The sequence below is a fragment of the Heliangelus exortis genome, chromosome 1 (assembly GCF_036169615.1).
Source record: "Heliangelus exortis chromosome 1, bHelExo1.hap1, whole genome shotgun sequence".
Classification (NCBI taxonomy): domain Eukaryota; kingdom Metazoa; phylum Chordata; class Aves; order Apodiformes; family Trochilidae; genus Heliangelus; species Heliangelus exortis.
In genome coordinates, this window is record NC_092422.1 from 40,570,663 (window position 1) to 40,595,195 (window position 24,533).

General features: G+C 40.8%; 1 protein-coding gene across 13 annotated transcripts in view; it reads right to left on the bottom strand.

Moving 5' to 3' along the window:
* The window catches only part of KLF12 (KLF transcription factor 12), a 249,071-nt gene that overhangs the window by 66,499 nt on the left and 158,039 nt on the right, over positions 1 to 24,533 (bottom strand). For 10 of the 13 annotated variants that reach the window (XM_071741127.1, XM_071741143.1, XM_071741178.1 and 7 more), the window contains 2 exons: positions 12,974 to 13,109; positions 465 to 524 (listed from right to left, as the gene is read on the bottom strand). In XM_071741127.1, the coding sequence (XP_071597228.1) occupies positions 465 to 524; positions 12,974 to 13,109 (196 nt within the window). The remainder of the gene's footprint in view (positions 1 to 464; positions 525 to 12,973; positions 13,110 to 24,533) is intronic. The other 3 variants (XM_071741198.1, XM_071741185.1, XM_071741205.1) reach the window with 1 other exon arrangement.

Consider the following 24,533-nt stretch of genomic DNA (forward strand, 5'->3'; position numbering starts at 1 on the left):
GTGTTTTAAAATTTTGGCCTCCTTGACAAAAAAGCAAGGAGATGTTTGTGAAGATGTTTCACCTGTATTTTACAGCTTTGCTTGTTGGCTGTTTCATGGTAACTGACAGTGACCCATGATAACAGAAGCTATGTTGATTCACATTAACACTGTTTCTCAGTTTCAGCACACTATTTTGAACATTTCAAACTGCATTACCTAACATCAGATGGGATATTTTTTTCTGTCCTTGTATTTTATTCATTGGGAATCGGGAAAGAAAAATCCAGCTTTCCCATAGTGCACACCACCAACCTCCCAGTCCCAAAGTATGAAAAACAATAGTAAAAATGAACTTTGGACCTTGCCCAGCCCCACATATCACACAGCCATGACATAAAGAGGGAAAGAAGCTGAAAATCACTGCTACTAGACTTTGTCAATAAAACAGAACATCATAGAATACACAATAAAATGCTTCATACCTGGAGTTGAAAAAACGAAAAGGGTTAACAGCTGACCTGGCACAGCCCCACATGCTCTCTCTGGAAATTGAACACAGACAATTAGGAATTTTAAGTTACCCCAAACAATTGCAGGGGACTTAGATAAGCTTGAGGGACACTTACTGCTAAGTAAGGACACAGCCTCAGCGTGGAGGGACCTTAGGATTTTCCCGTTCACATAAAACTCCTCCTGAAACTGAAACTACTCTGCAGAAGTCCCAACTGATACCAAGTCATCAGGAGCTCTGCCATTAATTTGCACAAGAGCAGAACCAAAGCTGAAGGGCCCAGGTGTCATCTGGTGGTAATTCTGAACCATGGCAGATCCTATTTTCTTATTAAAAAATTAGCAGTGGCCAACAGGAAAACATTAATGACAATCTAGAGCAGGCAGACACTGCACAAAGAGGAACTAGAGGTTGGAGCAAATGGCTGGTCCCAGAATTCTGCTGCTTAAGTAATATTATTCCCAGTACATCACTGAAAAACCTAGACTTTTAACACTTCCTACTCAAAACTGAGACTACAGGAAAAATAGATATTCTATATCATTATGTGGAATATTGAACAGCACAAATATATGATGTCACAGCTATATAAACTACTATGTTGGGATTTGGACTACATGGAATGCTCCATTGCACTGACAAATTTTGACCTACGTGTGCTCAAACAAAAAGCATTATAAAGCTGGCTTTTGGAAACAGTTCCACCACACTAGGAAAAAAACCCCACTAACCTGTGGAAAGCCAAGTCCATGAACAACCCCCTTTCTGTCCTTTCTCTCTGTGGTTTAGACCTCAAATGTACCCTGAAATTAGTCTGAAGGCAACGCCCAAGAAATGAGAGAAATGAGCAAAAAATATTAGAATAACAATATGAATCATAAAATATTCTAGCACAATAGCAGTTGGATGCATTGGCACTGGAAACATTTTGGACCCTTTAAAATGCTCAATTAAAATGGCCAGGTTTCACAGTAATTGTTGAAAGTGAAAATGAAACTTTCAAAACAACTTCTCTTGATTTATATAATTGCACTTTCCATTGGTCCTTGGAAACCTACAAATAATCAATTTGCTGCCAAGAAATCTTTTGCACTGCATCTTTTGAACATCTCATATTTCCTGGCTTCAAGCATTATGTAAATATTGGTCATAATTATTGTTTAATGATTTTGCCCTTTGATAAATGTTAAAATTCCTGATTATGAGAGGCATCTGCTACCAAAAAGCCAAAATGATGTAAAGAACTTTCTGAGTCTAAGTTATTAGCTCTATCACAGCTGGATGCTCTTTCTGTCCCCCCTGTTTTTTCACTCTCCAAGTAGACCTTCTACCTCCTTCAGAAATGTATCTCGGGTACCTGTCCCATGGTGTCACCAGGTAGAGATTTTATTTCAATGTTGAATCAGTACCTACCAAAGGGCACCAGGAAAAAATCTCCCCTTCCCCATTAGCCCTCATCTGAAATCAACACACACTGGAAAAACAGCAGCTGGAAGCTGTAACACAGACCATTCTCTCCCATAACAATTAGTTTATAATAATCTCTGTGTCTTATTACAAAAATATTTATTCCTACACCTCATGCATTAGCCAGAAGTCCTTACTCTCAGTTTTGAACACTTCTTTTCATAAAGGTCCCTTTTTAATAACTAAGCAATAGGGCAGCCAAAATACAGTTGGTGAGAGTGGTTAAGTATTTGACTGCTGAATTTCTGTCAGTGGGAAATTCAGCAGACAAATAAAACAGTTCAGAATCTACAGTATCCAGGCACTGAAGCAAAAAACACCCAGATATCCTTCAAACAATCATATAGACACTTAAAACTTACTATATTTCTCTCTATTTGGCCTGAAAACTAAATGGCTGGGGCCTCCAATCTCTGCTCTGATCCAGAAACCATGTGGAGAAATGCTGAACCCCTGCCTCTGGGGCCTCAAACCTTATCTGTGCTACGAAAATGGCTAAAATACACCTGACAACAAGGATTCAGCATAAAAAGAATCCATAATAGTCACTTCCCAATCCAAAATAGAAGTTTAGGAGAAAAAAAAAACAAAAAACAGAAAAAGGAAAAGCACATTGTAGGACCTAGATATCTTTTCTATCCTAGCCTTGAATTCCAGAATTGGTGAATGTAGGCACCTGGCTTCCTGAGTCAGTGCCAGGACCACAAAGTTTTCATGCCAGATGTAGGTGGTTGCAGCACTGGTACTGCTGGCCATCACATTTTAAAACAGTGAAGGCTGGTAGGAAGAGGACAGCATGTTCTGAGTTTTGAAAGAGGTAGAGATAAGCTCTGATCAAAGTACTCCATCTCCTATTTTCCACAATGGAAAGCTGGGAACATAAGTCGTTTGTTGTTGGGGTTTTTTTTCCAAGCTGTATTTTAATGAACAGCTACAGGTCAGAAGCCCAGGCTCCAAAGAGAGTGAAAGATGATTCACAGCCAAGCACCTGGCAGGTAAGTGGAGCTGGCTCTAGGAAGCTGGTTGCTCTGCCCACTGAACTTCAAAGCATTTAACTCTGCACTGATGCCTTGTGTAGGTGCTCTGAAACACTGATGGAGCCAATCATCTGCTTTATAACCTCATCATTCCACCACCAGATCCCCAAAGCAGGCAATCTGCAGTTCGTTTCAAGTGCCTGTGCTATTACAATTTGTCTCGGTTCTGGGTACCTGCAGTACCTCCAGCGTGTTGGGAGCACGTGTGGGCACCAATACCTCTGTGCCATGAAGTATATTGAAAAGCAAAGACTGCTACAGAGCTGCACATATTTGGTAGTTTCCCTCAACCAAGAGGAAAAACACATCTTATTTTGCACATTTTATTTTGACCGTGCCTTAGTAGTGGCTAAGAATCTAAGAAATTATGGGATAATACAGACAGTGAAAAGGGAATCAACCTGTTGACCTGAATAAATAATTTTCAGCAAATAAAATGTTATACAACATTATCCTGTTATTCTGCTTTTGAAACTTTTATGAGTCATTATTTGAGTGGACTTGTTTATAAATATTTTGACTCCTTGGCCACGATAGAAAACTGACTGCAGAAAGAGCAATGGCCATGAGTTCTGAAGAGAAACAACCTGGTGACTTCTATGTGAGCAATTTGTCTATCTGACAGCATTGTGTGTCCCCCATTTATCATGCAGTATTCAAGCCCTACAGAATCACAGAATGGTTTGGGTTGGAACAGACCTTAAAGATCATCTAATTCCAACCCATGGAAAGGGTCACCTCCCACTAGACCAGGTTGCTCCAAGCTCCATCAAACCTGACACAAGTACATAAATGCAAGCATTTCTTTTTTGTGCCTCCCAGCAGCTTCTGTTACTTTCCAGGTTATTTCATTTTTCAGGCTCTGCTTACAATGCAGATTTCTGCTAGCAGCAGATATTGTAGGCAGGCCATAGGATGAGCACTTTTTAGGGTAGCCTCTGACCTCAGTCCCTGCCAGCCCCCTCCCCATTGCCTGAGCTTAGTTACACATGGTAGGCAAGAGTGGTTTTGTCATTGCTGCCTCCTGAATTCCACCCTGGTCTCTTCCTTATTTTCTGTCTCAGTTTCCTTATTTCCTTGCACTGCTGTATCCCGTGGCAACTCAGTACAACCCAGAAGGGTAAATAAATAAAAACATGACCCAAAACTTCATTCTTGACATGTCTTTTGTTTGTCATGGCTATAGCGACGAAGGTGCTTGGCTTGATTCTGAAATGTGACTTTCATTACTTCTGTCACACCTCAGGATGTTATTATCTCAGCCATTGTGTTGCTTTACTCCTTGTTTCAGTCTTCAATGCCTTTTATTTTGGCTACAGTAACTTCATGTGTGTGGTGGCTTTACACTCCAATTATCCTTTTCTTGATGTGTTCAAAATAGTAACTCTCTTGTCCTCGGTCACATAGACACGGAGAATGACACCTTGCCACACAGGCTCAGGACAAAAAACTCTTCCATATCCATCATCCAGCAGCTTCCTTTCACTCCTTTTTATCTCCAACCTAAAAAGAACTTGATGTGAGAAATGAAGTCACTGTGGAGTCACTACTACTGAAAGAGGACTGAAGTAATAAAGAGAAAAACCTAGCACAATCTTTTCCCATTGTGCAGGAAAATGGCAGAAAAAAAATGTGTTGATTGGTTTGGGGTTTTTTTAGATCCCTGTATTCACATGCTCACTCAATTAAGCCTTGCTAACAGTGCTCCTCTTCATAGTGCCCTCCTTTGCATGGAGTTTATACACCTGTGACCTACAGAGATTTTTGTGGGTTTGCATGCATTGATGTAAGCACTCAGGAAACATTTTTCCATAAATTGGTATAAGCACTGCTATTATGATTTAATTGTGCTGCATGTTTGTCTGTCACAAAATCACAGGAACTGCCTTATGGAAAAGGGAAGATAAAAACTTATCTGATCTAGATAATGAAAAAAGAAGTAATTTTGGCTCAAGTGACAGCAGAGGACAATGCTCTTTCTTTTTCTTATCAGTAAGTCAAGATAGCAGCTCACTGAGGTAGTTTTATTGTGGTTTTTTTTGGCAGTGTTGTGCTATCTAATCCGCACTGGCGAGTATTTGCTACAGTTCTGAATTTCTTAATGCACACAGTTCTGTCTCTGCTTTGTGTGCTGATTTAGGAAAAAAAAAAAAAAAAAAAGCTGAATAACGAATCACTGGGGAAACAGCTGCCAAATAGGTGTACAAACTGCTAGCTGGGTAGCAGTAATGCATAATGCTATTTATAATTCATTCTTTGGTGTCATGCTCTGCAAGCAATTATACAATGCCTGCCTCCCTATCAATAAAATGCATTTCACATAGCTAACTACTAATGACTCAAGCTTCACTCTGGAGCAGCACATTGTAGCAGATTAAGCATGGGACTGGAAGGCAGACATTCCTGATCCCAGTTCATCCTCTGCTTTGCTCCATGGCCTTGAGCAAGTCACTAACCTGAGGATAATTATAATATTTGAACACACAGGGGACCTGTACAATGTAATTAGTTAATGTTTGCGAAGCACTCCGAAGATAAAAAGTGCTATATGAAATGCATTCACACACTATTGTTTTGGGGCATTTCATTACAAAGCACATTTTGCAAACATGTTTAGTAATGTAAAATCCCAATAATGGCAAAGTTTGGTAACTACTTTGAAATGACTGGACTAAAATCCCAATAAATTAACAGATTTCATCTACTTTTTAAAAGGCAATTATATTGCACTTCAGTACAGACACTGAATTGAAGCTGGGAAACATAACCTCTGAAAGTTCCATTGTAATGGATAAAGGTAATGAGACATATGGAAAGATATCTATGAATCCATACATGTTACAAACATTTCTCTTGATGCCCCATGCTGGCTCCTCCAATAGCCTAAAAGTTGAACTACTTCTTTTTTTGCTTGTTATAGCCTCCAGACTTCCATTACAGTTTTAAGATTAATCATTAGACCAGATGAATTTAATGATAAAACTCCCCTGGATGTTAAAAGAACAAGGATTCCTTGGTTCTTCCCAATTCTTATGCATGTAATTTAAATATTTCTCCTAGAAGGAAAATATTACTCCTAGCAATGGTATGGTAAAATATTCAGTGAAGAACAACGTCTAGAACTTCAAAGCGACTGAATAGAAGAGAATAGATACCCTAATGGCAATGTTTTCTTGCTCTAGATTAATGTACTCAACAGTCATGGTAACTTACTGTTACAGGGGAAGCAGTAAAACACAATTCTGTGTAGAACAACCTAAAAGCACTTCTTATTTTCAAATTAGTTTCCTTCAGGGAACAATTTGACAATACCCCTATCTCCTAATACTCTGTAATTTAAACAACACGGTCCTTCCAAAGCAGGCAGTGATGTAAATTTCTTTGCAGAAGCTGCTTTTGATTTACAGTTGCCGTCTACCTGGCATTTGTTCCTCATGATTGCTGCCTGATGGGGAATCTGTTATCCTGGCAGAAGGCTCTAGGACATATACCTGTAGATTTTCACACCAGAAATCCTAGAATCTCTGTACATGCACAGAACGATATCTTTTTTTTTTTTTTAAATAGCATTTAGGATATTTCACCTATGAAAAAAAAAACAAAACCCAAACTTTTAAAAATAGTATTTCCATTTGAACTCCATTTGAATTACTGAAAGCAAAGACTTGCAGTGCCTGAAGAGCAATTGCCAAAGCTATATAGGCTTTCAAGCTCTTGTAGAAGTAGTCTTAGTATAGCTTTAAGCTCATTGCTTACAATATATACAAACAGAAGGTTCTGACAATTGAAACTCCCGTAGAAGAAAGTTTGTAAAGTGCTATATAAATACACTGTAAAAGAAGGCAATACTTCTTTAATGAATTATCTAAACTGCATGCACACAGAAGAAATCACACCTATAGTAGTTGCATAAGCCCAAAGTTTAGATGTACTGGTTTAGTTTGTTCTTCAGTTGTTAGAATATCACCTAGAGGAGGATTCCTCATGTATAACTTCAGCAATGTTAAGGTTTATCACTCTCCCAAAGCCACTTGTCCAGGCTCTTTAAACCAACAGGGGAAGACAGACACCTCCCAAAGGTAGATAAACACAACTCATGAGATTATTGGACCTAGAAGTATGCACATCTCTCTCCACTGAGGAAATCCAAAATACCCGAGCCTACCTTTTAGGCAGATTACATTGTGACAGATGAACCTTGCTGCATGGACATGTCCAAACTGGGCAGCCCAGTACTGCCTAAAGGTTCCCTAAACCAGCTGAGACACAGTACAACTCTGCCAGCTCAACCCTGCCCTTGGGTCACTGACACATTTCCAATCCAGTAACATTTTCCACTGCAAAACCCCTTTCTTTTTGGCCACAGTATACTTATCTGAGATTACTGAAGGAAATAAAATAAAACCAGGCGAGAAACATCCCTGAAATAATGACGTACTGGGGGAATCAGCCATAATACAAATGACTACCTGCCTTATAGGGCTCTGTGTCACCAATGTCTTTCATTTACATGTCAGCATACACACCTCTCTCTCACTGTCTAGTAAGTCAGTTCCTTTTGTAGAGTAAGTCTTGTGGAGCCTGAGGAGAAGCATCATGTGGGTGGAGAGCCAGGAGGTCCACAGGCACCTGGTTTCTGAGTGTGGGGTCCAATTTCCCACCAGAAGCATTGCAGCAACTGTGCAATCTTCTGTTCTAAAACCTTACTGCAATGGAAAAACACATCCCAGGCTTGGGAAATCTTCAGGAGAAAAGTAAAATTGAAACTAATGTATTCTCATGATTTTGCTTTAGACAAATCAGCATTCTCCAGTGAAACAAATGGTCTACTGAGAAATTCTGGACCAGCACTAGTCAGTTCTCCCTCTGTGAAATCACCATCCATGTGTACCAGTTTTAAAATGAGCATTTGTTCACGTGGGGCGGATGTACCAGAGGAGGGAGAAGCAAAGTTCACTCAAGCACTGCCAAAATACCCTCACTTATGTTTCTTGGAGACTCAGGACAAAGTATTATGTCTGTAACTACAAGAAAACACTGAGGTGAAAGTTCCCTATAATGAAAAGCACAATGGTAGTAATGACTGTAGCTGAAGCAGGAAAACAGAAAATACCAGTGCAGAAAATGAATGCTGATCCAACACAGATATAAACCTCAAAAGAGATAAAAATCTACCCCAGAAGCTATTTACAATGAAGAAGAGGAGGGAGAAAAAAAGATTTCAAAGGAGAAAAAATCAGATTTGAAAAATACATACCAGTTTAAGACAGTACATTGGTACTATGGCTATGCTGTCTCTTTGCTGTGGAATTTCTTTCTGGCTAATGCAGTATACAAAACTATCTTCCACTGTATTGCAATAATAAAAGCCAGCAGAATTTAAAAAATGAAGTAAGATGATCACATTAGTATCAATCACATAATGTAGCCAAAGGGAATGGGGGTAAGGTCAAAGTCCCTAATCTCATTTTCAGACAAGCACTCAGCAGCAAACAGCTCAGTGCAAAGAAGAGTTCACGCTCAATGTCACCATGGTCACATCCAAATGACAAATCACATTTTCATGAGTTAACTGTAGTTATAGCTACAAGTACTCGGGATTTCCTTTTTGAATTTTCTGCCTCTCCATCACCCTTGGAAAAACAAGAAGCTACCTTAAGCTTCATCGCTTCATATATACAGTCCATTTCCTCCTTCCCATTACTTGAAAGGAAAAATGGTTTTGTCACACGGGTTCCCTCTGTCTACACCCACCAAGGAGAAAAAAGTCTAGAAGAAAGAAGGAGGAATTTCTGGATCTTGGATTTCTACCAATACAATGAATGTTCATGCTAAAAATAACCCTCTGCCTTTCCCACTTCTATCCTCAGCCTCTGCAAGGAGATCTTATGTCATGCATGTTCATGGAGAGAGAGCTGTACACTGTAAAATAATGCATTTTACTGCACAACTGTGCAGGGAGAGAAAATGAATGCCCTGTTCAGGGTTTGTGTTACCATGTACCACAGACACGGCTCCTGAGTCCTGCTGCATCAGGGCTATCCAGGGATGAACAGGCTATTAGGCTGAGGGAGCAGCTTCCTCCAAGGAGGGTCCTTGAAAACTTTTTTTACTGGCCTTCTAGGACTTGACTAATACCTTCTCTTCTCTTGGCTTCATAAAGATTTCTAGACCGTATCTGACTTTGGCCTTGAATATATGATACTACTCTTGCTGTGCAATAAGCATCAGTGGTGTCAGACACAGAAATAAATCTGCTCTTTGTTAGAGAGCTACATGTCAAAATGAGTTTGTAAATTATGCTACAAAAAGGCCGAAATGCTGATTGCAACACAAAGCCCACTGAAATCTATATATTGCTGCACTATTGATTATCAGCCAGAGCATATTTCTGAGAGTAATAAATTATATTTAGTCCACATTATGGTAAGGCATAGCAACTGCCATAAAGCAGCACTGTCATATAAAGAAATTTCACCAAAGCAGCATTGCTTGAGAAAATTACTTTGCTCATCTATAACTTTACATTATTGATTGGGTTTGCTGAACTAAAGGAGGACTACAAAGTAATTCCAAAAGAACTACTGAAAAGTCTGGAAACTCAGCCAGTATAAAGCCAGCAGCAAAAAGGCAATTCTTCTGTGGAAGAAACAGTCATACTTGGTTATTTTACAAATATGCAAGCAAATTATTTTCTACTTAAGTAAATAAGAACTAATGCCAAACATGTGGCTGTCAGAGTTTGATTGCCACAATTTTTACTGGCAAGATTTTTTTTTCTTCTAAGACTACGGTGGACCTGAAACAAAGAAGCACAGTAGGATGCCTTCCAGTTTTAAGAGGACTTGAAAAGCAAAGCTTTCATATAGGCATTCCAGAGTGTCCTATGACCCAGCCACATAAGGGTAGTTTCCAAGACAACAAGCTTAAAAACAGATGCACTAAAAAACCAGTTCCTCCCCAAACAGTGCCTAGCCTATTTCCTTCAGCCTGTGGCTAAAACCTTGGCATTTCTAACCCCTCCTAGCAGATTTAGATTCAAGGGAAGAGGTCAGAGCATTCAGTATTGTCCCATCACTCCCAGCTTCTGGCACTCTGCATCCCCAGTCAGGCACAGAGATTTGCAGTACTGACACATGGGTCCTGGGCATCTGTCTGCGCTGCCCCTGCTCAGTGGGCAGGAACAGGACCTCACGGCCATGAGACTCTCTCCCTAAGTTAAACACCTAGAATAGGTCAAAGGAATTACTGCCTGGACACACCAACAGCTATTCAGCACATATGCTAGGAGGTGAGACAACCAGCTCAGACACAGATACCTAAGCTTCAGGTGTCCAAAGAAAACTAAGCAAGAACCCGAATCTTGAACCCCACAGACAGCCCACAGGGAAAGCCAGGAGCCTCACCAAGGCAGTGCCCCACAGCTCCACACATTATGTGAGGGGTTGCACAGGACCAACCAAAAGCAAATACCTACCCACAGGGTATCTGAAATCCCTCTCTGCTCCAGGGGAATAGGTTCATATATGGACATATAGATATTTATAATCCCTATGCAGGATTAATTTAAAACATGTCTGAAAACCAACCATAAAAAGGTAACTGCTGTCTCATAGCTGCCACTAGCATCTGCAAACTGGGCTTGGCTTTTTGATAACAAAGACAAGACTGCACCACAGCAGTGAGGTATGAAGGAAAGGACACTGCCATACCTCTGGAGGGGCCATGCTGTACTTCCCAGCCAGTATCCCACAAGAAGCAGAGACTCTCAGCAAGAAGTTTGTTGGGTTTTTTATTATTTTTATTTTATATTCACAAGAAAAAGCTCACAAGATCATTTAAGAAGACCACGCTCTTTAGGACAGTCTTCTAGACTTGGAGGTCCAGCCTACCTCACTCAGGCAGCTGAATTAATTCCTACTGAAGCAGTCTTTCTATGCATGCCCCTATGCTGCCCAGTTATTCAGCAGAACAGTAGGTGCACTTCCATGTCCTCAGAGGGAATTCCTGTCTGGTAAGTTTAGATGCTGAAATTGAGCACACAGGAGCTCCCTTTGGATGGCTTCAAAGGCACTTTCCTCACTGCAATAAGGGTACGTAGAATTCGGGCTTTTATTATCAGCAGGCTGCTTTGCTAAACATCTAATAGTAACATACATGTTAAATTACAAATAGAGCCAGTCTGTAAGGCACTGTATTATAAACCAGTAAATAAATAAATTGATTTGAGTTGGTATAATGTGCTAACATCTCTTTTCAGCTCAGCAGCTGTATGTGTAACGTCTGTGAGAATGAAGTAAAAAAAGAAGACAAAGTGCAGATCACAGTCAAATTAGATTTTCCTAATGGGGCTTTTGAAATAAACTAACAGATTACTGCTTAAATAAAACCTGTAACAAGGATGAGCTGATGTTACATTATTAAATTTCTTAATTTAATTCTTAAGCTCCAAAGCCAGTCAACTAATATTTAGCACATTTACCTTCACAAACCGTGGAATGCATTGTGGAAAAGCTAAAAAAGGTTTTCATGGTTTGACCAGTTCTCTAAGTGTTCAAGTAATATATACCACAGAGAACAGTATCTGCCTGCTAGCAATATGTTAGAAGTATTTGCTAGCACCTCACGCTACCTCTTTTTCATTAATTAAGCAGAATCATTTAGTGCAAGATCACGATGGGTTGTTTTATTTTTCTGGCTTACTATGTGTGCTATAAACTGAGAAAAAAATACTTAGCACTTCAGGGTCTGGTGTTGTAACTAGTGAACTCAAAATATGTGTGAGGCCTGCTGATCAAGCAGCAGTGTTCCTGGTGAAGAAACCTTCCCTTCCTCCATTGCAAGCAGAAGGGGAACATTCCAACTACAGTGAGAGTAAATGCTTGGCCTTGCCCACAGAAAATGCCCTTTCTGCTTAAAGGACATATAGCTTTGAGGTTACTCCACTTGACAAGAAAATGAATTTGCAGATGTCTGCTGAAAATCCCCCAAAAAGCAGTCCCCCCTCAAACATGGCAAATAAAAGATGGTTTTGGAAACATCAGTCCAAAAGCTACTGATGGCCAGGAAAACAACAAAGCTGGGTATTTTTATATAAGGCATTTAAAATGCATCTGTAATAATATTATATCCTAACAATGTCTAACGACCTTTATTATACCCCTTCCTGTTTAATAACATCCAGAATGCCCATATTTTAAACCTCTCAAAAAAAGCAATGTGTTTTGTGGGTCTAGCACAGGCTTCAGTGCCTGGAGGCTCCAGTTCTATTTCTAGCTCTGCTTCAGACCTACAGGGTGACCTTTACGCGTAACCTCATTTTCCTCACCTATAAAATGGGGTTATTAATACTTATTTACCTCACAGTTGGTTCCTTTCCAGCTGCTACAGTGACTGAGCAAGCTCTTTCATCTACAGAATTGCTAATGTTCATGATGAAGTCTTTCCTTTTATTTAAACAGGTAATATAGACATTAAGAAGTGATTTGCCCATCCAGTGAGTAAAAGTACGCAGAAAAATAACAGCGAAAGAAAAACTGTTCAAAGCCCCGTGATAATTTCCTTTCAATGACACTGTCCTTCAGGAGAAATGTGGGTAGTTCCTATTTGACAGCAACTAGAAGAAGCTCCTTGCAAAATAAGTCAAGAAAAAAAATCCATGCTTTTTGACTGAAAGCTTAACCTGCTCTGGCTTTGGAGAGGACAGAAAAACATGGCAAGCTTTGCAAGTAAACAAAGGAGAAGAAACAATTCCAGTTTGAAACTTTACCTAATAATGAGGATGGGGAGAAAGAAAGGAAAAAAAGAGCCAGAGAGAGACGAGAGATACAGCCATCTCTTCCTTAAGGGCACAAAGCTACAGAAGAAGAGATGCTGGGAGGTATCCTGGCCCTGCAGAGATGCTGGGAGCCATTGTCTCAATCAGCCCAGGAGAACCCCAGCAGTGCTGATCTCCCTCTGGGAATGTGATACTTACTCTTGTACTGCTCTGGCTATGGAGAGCGCCGTAGATCCAGTTTCATTAACGCTATCTAAGGTCACATTTGGCAGGTCGTCATCATCACTGTCACTTTTAATTTGTCTGGGAGATAGGCCTCGGGGGTCCATTTGTGCTGGAAAGAGACATATAATGGATTAATATGAGTGCGCTGAAATTAATCTCGTCCCAGAACAACATCAGGGTGGCACAACACATCCGCTCACTCAGGTTGGATGGCACTGCTCCTGCTGAGCTCCTGGAATGGGATTCACCAAGGCATCTCTCTGGTGGTGCTACAAGGAGGTGAGAGCTTTCCCAGCAGCATGCAGGCGTGCAAACACACACAGGCGACACTAACACACCCAGCAGACCTGAAATAAAACTGCATATACAATATTCATCAAAACCTCAAGTTAGCCTCAAGTGACTTATTCTGGACGCCTTCAGAAAGCAAAGGGAAAGAAGGGCTGTTTTGCACAACACAGCACACTTGGACATAAATTTTACAGCAACACTTTCAGAAGCAATCCTTGATTCTGACTGTCCATCATGAGATACCACAGAGTCACAGAATTGTCAAGAGTTGGAAGGGACCTCTAGAAAACATCCAGTCCAACTCTCACTTAAGTAGAATCATCTAGAGCACATTACACAGGACTGCAGCCAGGTCCTATGGCTAGACAGCAGCTCCAAAAGTCACAGCTAAATTTCCCATTCTGCCGTGTTTGTTATGTTACCATGTTCACTGACTCTAGAAAAGGGACTGAATTACACTGAGGAATGGGAGGGCTCTAGATACTCCAGGAGCTGTGCAGCCATAAAAGCAGCAGTGATGAATAGTCCCCAAATGACTGATGACTCAGAGGGAAAGTTGGTATTAAATTTTAATTTATGTCTTAGCTGGAAACCACCTCTGAGTATAAGACGAGTGATTAAAAGTACCCTTCAGATGCACTTTTTTTTTCTGTTAAAGTACTTCATAAAGAAAATACCATTAAAATATGTCCAGTAAGCCGAGGCAACAATCCCTTCTGGAACTACATTTGGACTGCTTATTGCTTCTTCATGTGTGATAAATACTTTCAAAGACTTTTGATAATGAACAATGACCTGCATGAGACAGAACTCAGAAAATGCTCAAAACATTTAATTGTTTTAAGTTTAGAATGAGCTACATTCTGACTGAGATTCTCAAAGTCAAGAATTACATATGACAGCATTCAGTGCATACCTGAGCACTAAGGATAATCGAATATTTGATTTTTAAGAGGAACTGAACTACCTAGTCACCAGATTTAGCCCTAGAGAACTATTTGGACAGAAGTGCTGTTTCTAAGGATGTCTTGTTCCCTTATGTTCCTTCTTAAAATCAACGTGAAGTATGAGACTATTATTACTTCTCTCTCATTACTTCATTTTTTTCATAAAGTGAATCTTGCTATAAGGAAATCCATTTTTATCTGCCCAATATTTAAACACTGCTATACATGATGCTTTTGTGAAATCTAATGTTTATAAATAAAATTAAAACCATAAAAAAACCCCTGTATTTACTTTACTATTGCTTAGTCTGACTTACACTACAGCAAGTTTGAAGTGGCATGCTCAGAAACTTTCTTAGTGTTTAAGCCTACCATGAAATCATGAAAGTTTTTAGATAATTTAGTCTGTAATATCATACACAAATTTTGATCATTTAAGTGTGAATACACCTATGCAAAAAGTGGCAGTACAAATGAAAATTTAAAAATTTATGTACTTACACTCCTTAAAAGACACACTGTTTCAGTATTATTGTGGATTACCAGCTCTGAAGATAATATTGAGACTCCTATGATACATGGTGGTGTTTTTAGATTACCAGACAAATGTGCTAGGATGAAAAATCTCAATTATATTAAAATGCTACCTTTTTTCTACTTCCACGCAGAGATGTAAATCCTACTCTGTCCACTCCTAAGACAGGAAATAAATCGCCAGTGGGGTTGTGCTTTTAAACCTAGGGATGATCTGACCCACTGGGTCTGGTTCCCCCCACCAAATGCCAATGTTTGAGCACATCAGGAGGTGCTGTGACACTTGAGTAGGGTGAGAACAAAAAGTAAGGAATGGAGAGGTAGCAGTGGGCAAAACCAAAGGCAGGCAACTCAAGAACACTTTTTGTTGTATTCTTGCAGTGAACATAGCTAAAGATTGTAATTAAATTAGAGAATGATCCAGGGATTACTCCCTCATTTTTTAATGTCAGCCCACATACACACCCTTTTTTGTCCCCTTCTCCATTTGTGACCTCTTCTCAGCTTGCAGACTTGGTGCTGGGGAGCCAAGGTGAGTAACCAGAAGGCTGAGCTTTGCTGCTGCCACCTGGTGTAAACTGCCCTGTTTTCTCATCTCTGTGGTTGTGGTTGCAGCTGCTGCAGGACAGAAAGCCTTTAAAGCTATTCTCCAGCCCAAAATGAGCCATGTGCAGAATCAACTGGCTGAAAGCCTAACAGGTATCTCCTCCTCACCACTCACTACAGCGTGCAAACTGCAGTACAGGATTTTTATACATTCAGAGTTCATTACTCCTACTTATGTCAACAGCTTGGACTTTCTCCTGGACATCTAAAAGAAACTGTCGAACTGCTGGCACCAACATTTATAAATACCAGCAGCAGTTCATAAATACTGAATCAAGATCATTGGAGTAATGAACACAAAACTGGAAAGAATGAAGAGATGCAAGCAAGAGATAATTTAACAAATGAGATGAAAAAGGTGGAGAACAAGTTAGCAATTGAATACAATTGCCAAGCTAGGTGGAGTAAAGCCCACAAAACATGCCAGAGCGTTTCAACCTCCCTTCATGCTGTCGCTTGCCCTGATGACCAAGCTCTTCCTTAAACTTAGGACAACTGGCCCAAAAGGGACCCAGGTGGGCCACTGAATCAAGTCCTGTCACAGGGAGACACATTTCATTAATAGAGCTCAGATACTAAAAGTGAGCTGGCTTGTGAAGCGTGAATGAGGCTCAGGCAAGGCAAGCAAAAAGAAATGAGTCGGAGGCTGCTTTCGTGGGACAAAGGTGTCATTGAAAGAGTGCACAGGAGCTACAGAAGCAAGCTGTTAGCACTCCATGCTGAAAAGACTGGCAAGCCAGGGGAGTTATTAAAGAATGTCTGCAAGTGCTGAAGGCTGCAAGCAGCCACGTCGCTTTCCATCCTTGTTAGCTTCATGAAACAATGACCCTTTTTGCTAAAGAAAATACAGAGAATTGCTCTTGATCCAAGTACATAGATGCAATCACTTCTCAATGGCTCTTTTGCCAAACTGTACCAAAAAGGAGTTTCCCTTTGGGCAATGTGAGTGCATTCACTCTTTGCATTTGTTTTAAAGTTAGATGTGCAAATGGGTCTCATGTAAGGCACACTCTAGCCTGTAAATACTCCAGAACTTGGTCTACCATCATTAATATTGTATCTGCCAACTGTCAGCTGCCAGGAGGTAGAAGTCTGAACTGGATCAGATACAAGCTTGCTTCTGTTTCTATCAAACTGAACAGTTTTTAGCTTTTCAAATTTATGCTGGCTGTGGAAGCCAGACAATACCTGATCCTGTTTCTCAGGACAAAATTGCCCCTTATGCAATGCTGGAAGAGATTTAAACTTGCACAGCAACTTTCTAACAAGGACTGATTTAATTTGTGCTTTCTGGCACAGGGCTGCGTCAGTTTTGACATAGTGCAGGATTAGCCATGTCATGGAAGCAAAATTTCTGGGAAGGATCCAGCCTGCCAGCTGCTAAGGGAAGCTAAACCCCTGGGAACAGCACTGCAGCCTCCACCTTCCCAGAGGAATAACCTGAGCACAGGGCCATGCCATCAAAGTATTTCTTTCCTTCCCCACTCTCTTAAACTGGTGCTCCTGTCCACATCAGAGCATCTCTTGGGAAGGGGGGAACTGCAGATTTAAATTTAATGAGAGCCCAGCACATCTCCTCTCATTTCTCACATACATCCTGATGTTACTAAGCTCTTGGGTAAACACCACTCCCTGTCTATCATCTTTGGGCTCCACCCAATTATGTTCTGGTCACTTTGCTTCTTTCCAGCTCTTATTTAGGGACACGCAGCCCAAGTGCTCTGATCTCATCAGGCAAGGGCAAGAGCCATCAGAAATTCTGCACTTGGATGCTTGTAGGTGGCTTAAATCTGGGCCCTTGGTGGCATGTACACTAACATTCTGCTATCACTGCTGGCAGTTTTCAGTTACCACAACCTGATTTATATTCTCCAAATTTCCTGTGAGTGAAAGGGATGCAAACTCATCCCATCAGTCAGCTCATGAAAACCCACCAGAAGTAATTTCACATCTACACATTATCTTTGATTTAAAGGCAAACATGAGCCCCTTGGGTTAAAGATGAATCAAATATTTAAGAGCAGAAGAAAACTAAGTAACCATCAGGAGTTTTTCCTCTCTTTATAGCTAAGCCACATAGTATTAAGTAATGCTGAAATGTCTCATTATGTGTTAGTATTTGCTGGTGTGAAAGCAGAGAGAAAATTTTGGCATCCTTAAATACTGAAACCTCTGGCTCACTTTATCTTAAAAATTCATCTTTCTGCATTATGTGAACCTCTGCCAGTAACTTTGTAAATAAACACACAGGTAGGCCACATGATAATAATATCTGAACCACTTGCTCTCTTAAAATAATTTAAAATCCATTTCTGCTCTCTGAAGGGATTTCCAAATTCAGTCTGGTTTTTTTTTCATATTTTAAACTCCCCACCCTACTTTTTCTGAAGAATGCCTAATATTCAACCAGCTAATTGAAGAGATTGCTCATGATGGGATTTCCAAGTGGCACTGACAGCCACCCACTAGCCCTGCCAGCCACAAGCAGAGTTATACAGCTTTGCAGCACAGGGAGAAATGCCAAGGTCCGTGCCAGGTGGGATGTCAGCCTGGATGGTGGAGAGGCCCTGCTGGGCTGGCCAGTTCTGATCCACACCCGTGTGACGTGTTTGTTCTGGCAAACAGAGCCACAGATTTTTATTGCACTGGAAGCTTAAATTATGCAGAAACGTGAGGCACCTCAAGTAAGCAAGAAAGAGTCATGCATGCTCCTGCCAAATGTCTTTCTAAGAAACTCCTTTCCAGTTGCTTTCAGTGCATGCTGGTGTTCAGCAGCTAAAAGAAGAGGATCCCTAGCTGTAAGCAATGGTTGCTTTGTAGTAACCTCCATTAGGAATGAAAAAACAAATACTACCTGACACCCCAACATTTAAAGTTACAAGAACCTCATTAGTAATGCTGCTACACACAGGTGTGTCCACGGAAGGACTAAAGTAACACAGCAACATGTGATGCCAACTCCCAGGAGGACAGTATTGGTAAATATGGTTAAGAAAATTATATGGCACCAGTGCTTTAGTACAACATGCAACAATCTGCCATCGTCAAAAATACTGTTTGACAATAATAATAATCATCATCATCAGTCACTCACAATGAGCCCACAACCCAATGGCACCTAACTGTAGATTTTCATCAGCCCCCATCCTCTCTCAGACTCCAGGACATCAGCAGTTGGATGACATGGGGAAGGGGAAGAGCCTCACACCTCCTGTCTTCAGGCATATGCACTGCAAATACAACCACCCTGACCCACCCACACACCCAGTGGAGGCAGATGGGTGACATCAGGGATGCTGAGACCACCCAGCTCAGTGGACAAAAAGGGGAACTGGGTGGTGTGAGCTCAATCTCTTGTCTTGCCACGTGCTGGGGTACCAACCCTGCCAGACAAATGTAGCTCCATGGGCTACTGAGCTGTGGAGCCACTCCTGCTGGAAAGGGGAGCAGAGGAGCCTTTTCCATGTGACTCGGTCATGTTTTGGTTTTCTGGGAGAGGAACTAAAGTGTCTGTGAGATCTCACGAAGTACCTGAAGATAGACTACAGCAACAGCACTGTGTTGCCTCACTTGCTCCCTCTATCCCTGCTGCCAACATTTGTTTACTGCTGTAGAGACATTTTAGTCTCTCACAATGATGCTGAAAAAAATTATTCTTTGCCTTAGAGACCTACTGAAAATATCTGGAGAAGATATATACACAGGGGGACACAGTAATCATCATCAAAACAGTTATGAATATTGTAGTGTCTTAACTATAACCCTAGTCTCTACATTTGGCATCTGATACAGTTCAATACCTGAAATAGTGCAAGAAAGCAACTGCTGGCCAACATTTACTTCTCTCGCTCTTTCTTAACCTGCAACTATTTGAAACACCTCTTATTAAAAACTACATCTGAGTGGACCAAACACCAAGCAGAGGGACTAACACATCTCTATCCTGCTAGTTTATTCTTGGAAAACAGGTTTTACATCTGTGAAATCTCAGCCTCATGCTGTAGCTGGATGTCTGCAGACATTCCCCTTCTTGGCAGGTTTACACAGAACAGGAGCCCAACACCGAGTCCCTCAGCAGGAGAATGTCAAAAAAAGAACATCAGAGATACCACTGCACTTCTTGACCAGTGAAAATAACACTTCCTGGTGCAGATGTAAACATGCTGTTTGAAATGAAACTCTCGGAGGCTAAATCTTAAGAGTTGAGTTTACTTAATGTGTTTTAGGAAACTAAATCCTGGATTTATGGATCTAACAAAAGCACTTATTGTGGGAATTATGGCATTCATTATTTTCTCTCCTATGCTGGTCCATACTGCATGAAGCACATATATGGCATTTTTCTCCCTATTTAAAGTTCATTATAAGTGCTTTATGTGTTGGAAAACACTCTGAGAGCACCTATCAGATTTTCAGTCAAAACAGCTTGTTGTCTGGTAGAGGCAGCAGAATTGGTCGATTTATTTCATAAAACTTTATGTACAAAGCAGCAGTATCCATGAACTTAATGGTCAGAATATAGAGTCTACAGGGGTAATTTTTACTACAATTTATAGTAAGATTACCCATACTCCACAGTTTTTCGATTTTATTGAGATTTTATGGGACTATATGGCTAGAGCAGTTAACTGCACCCGGCATAGCTGTGGTTCACAGAGAATGGGAATTGGCACTGAACACACAGTGTAACTAATCTTCCAGAGAATATTAATTGCTATAATTCAATCAAGGGCAATATTTAAAATCATTTCGCCAGTCAAATAATTTGCCATAAATCTGTAAAAGAATAGCTGTGAGGAGAAATACAGAGGTGAGGGTGATTGTGTGGATGTAATATATGCACATATTTGAGCACCTCTTTCATTGGGCTGTATACTCAAACACAAAATACTATTTTTTTAAACAAAGGACTTTTCTCTTTCTAAGCTGTTTGATTGCCACAAGACCTTATCTACACAAGAATCAAAGTACTGAGACTACTGAGACTTAGCCCTCACTGAGCATCCAGTATATGATTATTCTATCACCAAAAGAGAACAGGGGAAACGGTGAGGACAGAGTATACATGATACTAAATAAAATATTGCAAAGCCACTACAAAACAGTAGCAGATTGTAATTTACATACTGCAACAGTCTAGAGACATTTTAGACACCAGAAAGTTTCCAGCAGGTTGGTCCAAGGCACAATAAAACCCGAGGCAGGGATAAAATAAATGAGAAGTTTTATGCACGTGTTTCTGCTGGATCCAAATTTGGAGGAAGAAAGCAACTAGATTAAAGATCAGCCCCGGTGAGTGTACAGAGAGTACAGAGTTGAAGGACCAGAGGCATTCTTCATATGGAAGAGAAGGAATTAACAGCTTCCAAAAGGTGCAGGGACCACAGATCTTCCTTATAATTCTCAGGCTGGGTTTCACAAATAAATGTGGAATACACACCTACCTCACTTCCCTCTCCTAGCCAAAACCATACATGATCTTAAACCCACTGTTGATAAATCTTAGAAGAGTATGTGCTTCTGTAGTGGAAAAATCTAAGCATGATGCTAGTAAGTCATCACCAGAAATAGGACTTTTCTGGAGACATAAGGAGAAGACTGTTTATGAGATTCTGCAGTCAACACAGGCTACTTTGTCTTCAAGAAACATCCTTCTCTATTTCAGATACCACAGCACATCTTCTAACCTGTATTTTAACTCTCAATTCTGGCAAGAATTACTATTTACTCTAGTTCTTAAGTACATGTACCATCTCCAGTAACATAGGTCCCACCCTGAATGCAAGCCTCTCCTTTGTCTGATTCTCCTCCTGGCTGGCCACTGCCCACTTCTTTTTTCCAAAAAACACTAATACTTCTTTTAGATGAACTGAGCAAACAGAGGAAGAGAGATTCTTCATTTGTTGAGGGAGGAGGGGAGCAGGAGGGTGGAGGTTTACAGGTTGGAATACACAGAGCAGCAGAAGATTCTTGTCTGTAACTATAAAAATATTACAGCTGAACTGGAAACTCTCTGCTTAAATGCAAGTCAAATCCAAAATAACCATTTACTAAAATGTAGACAGGATAATCTCTTCATATGAATGGAAAAAGGCAACACTACTGGTTTTAATTAAGAGCCTCTTCCATAGCATAATTTATACAAACAGAAGACATAATCTCACGTTTAAACATATAGAACAGCTCTCTAAATTTCTAAATTTGCACTACAAATTGTGTTTACTTTTGTGGTATGAACTTTGCAGCAGGCAGAAATAAAAGGCTGTAATAAAAAAAATTTAAAAATAAATAAATAAATAAATAAATAAACCCAAAAAGGGCAGTGCATAATGTAGTCTAGGATTATTATCTGTTCTAAGTAGCAGAAAATTTTATAGCAAGAGATACTGCTTTTACTACTGATTAATGTATCCATAGTGAGGAACCCGGCATGCATGAACTGTGAAAAGAAAAGATCTGTGTATTTCTGCTAGGTCCATACACAGATATACTAAAATAAAAACAGCCCACACCAATGTCATTATGGATGTTTGCATACACAGGAAGCTGATTTAGTTCAGTTGGCAAATGTGAATTTGTAATGTTCTGACTGCTGGATTTTGCAAGTGGTTTTGTGTTTTGAAAACTTCAAAACTCATAAGGGAACCCAAAACCCCCAGAAATAACAGAGTTCCATGGGTCCTTGGTGCACTATCATCAGAAGGCAGCTTCCAAAAGGCCCTTCAATGAAAGTACTAACTCTTCTGAACTATGGAAAACAATTTTTAAGGATAACATCTTTGGCAAAGCCCTGCTCTAGAGAGGCATGATTTGCCAAGGGTACTCAGGGACATCTTCTGAGAGCAAAGTAGTGGAAAACTCAAGCTAAGAGGACCAGAGTTTGTACAGTAAGGTGCTGCTGCCACGGAGTGCCCTTCCACTTGTCTGCCTTGTTCCTTTTCACCCTGCCTGGATCTCTTTTCTATCCTTTTGCTTCTTCCCCCTTCCTCTTGTTTCCAACCCTTTCCAACTTTCTTCTCCTGAACATACTAACACTGCAGCAGCCATCTCACCACCTATTTTCTCCTATGCCTCTTTTCCATCCTGGCCCGCTCCCCACTGCCAAGCCCTTTCCAATCTCCTTTTTGCCTCTTCCTAGCCACAATTTTTTTGCACTACCCTTTAAAGAGATTCATTTTTTGTTTTCAGATCCCCAAACCAAGTGATTATGAAGACAAAAAAACCCAACCAACCAACCAACCAAAAAAAAACCCCGACAACAGTCCAAACCACACATGAGGTTCATGGCACAGAGGTTCAAGAGTTTTTCACCAAAAAAAAGCTGAAATAAATTTTTCAGCCTGGAAAATCCAATTTTTTTCCTCTATGCTCATGTTCAGGAAGACCAGAAGAATTTTTTCTTGAAACTTTCCTCAAAATGAAAGAAAAAAAGAAAAAATAAATAGCCCAAGGCAGATATGCAGCATGGAAAATGTTATCCTAAACGGTTAACATATAGACGGGCTTTCCACAACTGAAAAAAGGATTATGAAACCTTAACTATAGGTGGTGTTACCTGCGGTGCCTCTAATTATCCCTTTCAGCAAGGGATACTGTTGCTACACAGGGAGAAAAAAAAAGGTGAGGAAAGAGTTTTTCATGGAATTTTAATGCTATGGAATACTTTAATATACAATAATGTCCAGTGGTCACCACCTACGGCACACAGAATAAAAGCTCTAAGAGCTCTTTAAACCTTTGAATGACAAGAAAGCACTGGTGACCACTGAAGGTAATGAACTTCATCTCTGCCATCTCAAAAGGGATGGCAAAAGGTGCAGGCTGGACCCACAGTGTCCACAGGATCTTGTGCCTGGCTCCTGACCTCTCCCTAACGTGGCCCCGACAGTCCTAACACATTACTATGCTCTGTGCATATGAAGTAACACAAGGATTAGGTTGCACAGCTGGGCTGGTGGTGCTGGGGAAGCACACAAAGACCCCCCCACTTTGGAGGTCTGCCTGGGGTGCCTTGTCCCCAAAGGGTGTGTGAAGGGAAGGTCAGGGAAGGGGAAGTCTGCAAGGAACTGAGTGCATGTGTGTGCACATATATGGGTGTGTGGGATTCCAGAAGAGTGTTAGAAATTTATAGCAATTTAGTAAGATTTAGTAAATGAATGGTGTAGTATTACCAATGCTCAATGTGACATCCTCTGATTACCTTTTAATTATGTATTGTTGACAAATTCCTAAAGATCTTTCGATCCTTATTTTCATTCACAGTAGGTGAACGGAGAGGTTTTTATCCTGCAAAAAAACATCAGTCTAACAGAAGGGTCTTTTGTACCATGATACCCTCAGCTCTGGTTGCCCCCTGACCCTTGGGGCAGAACACACAGCCCAGGACCTGATGGGATTCTGCTGGCAGCTCTTACATACAGGAGCTAATTGTCTGCAAACCCATCTGCTGCAGAAAGGGTTTGATTTAATGGAAGACCTTGGTAGTAAAAAAACAGGAGAGGAAGCAAGACAGAAAGCAGAAAGGAGCAGCAGACTGGAAGCCAGAAAAGAGGAACACTATGGAGAGGTCATCTTGAATGGCATTCTGCAGCACGTGCAGGACAACCAGGAGATGAGACCCAGTCAGCAGGGGTTTATGAAAGGCAGATCCTGCTTGATGAACCTCATCTCCTTCTGTGACAAGGCGACCCACTTAGTAAATGAGAGAGAGGCTGTGGATGTTGTTTACCTGGACCCTAGTAAGACCTTCAACACTGTTTCTCACAGCATTTTTCCTGAAGAAACTGGCTACTTATGTCTCAGACTGAAGTACACATCACTGGGTAAAAAATAGCTCGAAGCCAGGCCCAAAGAGTTGTGGTGAATGGAGTTAAATCCAGCTGGTGGCTGGTTACAAGTGGAGTTGCCAAGGGCTGGCTCAGTGCTGGGGCCAGTTCTGTTTATTACCTTTAGCAAGGATCAGGACAAGGGGATGGAGTGTACCCTCACTAAGTTTGCAGATGACAGCAAGCTGGGTGGGGGTGTTGATCTCCCTGAGAGTAGGGAGGCTCTGTAAAGGGAGCTGGACAGGTTGTATCAATAAACTGAGGCCAACTGTATGAGATTCAACAAGGACAAGTGGTGGGTCCTGCACTTGGGTTGCAACAACCCCAGGC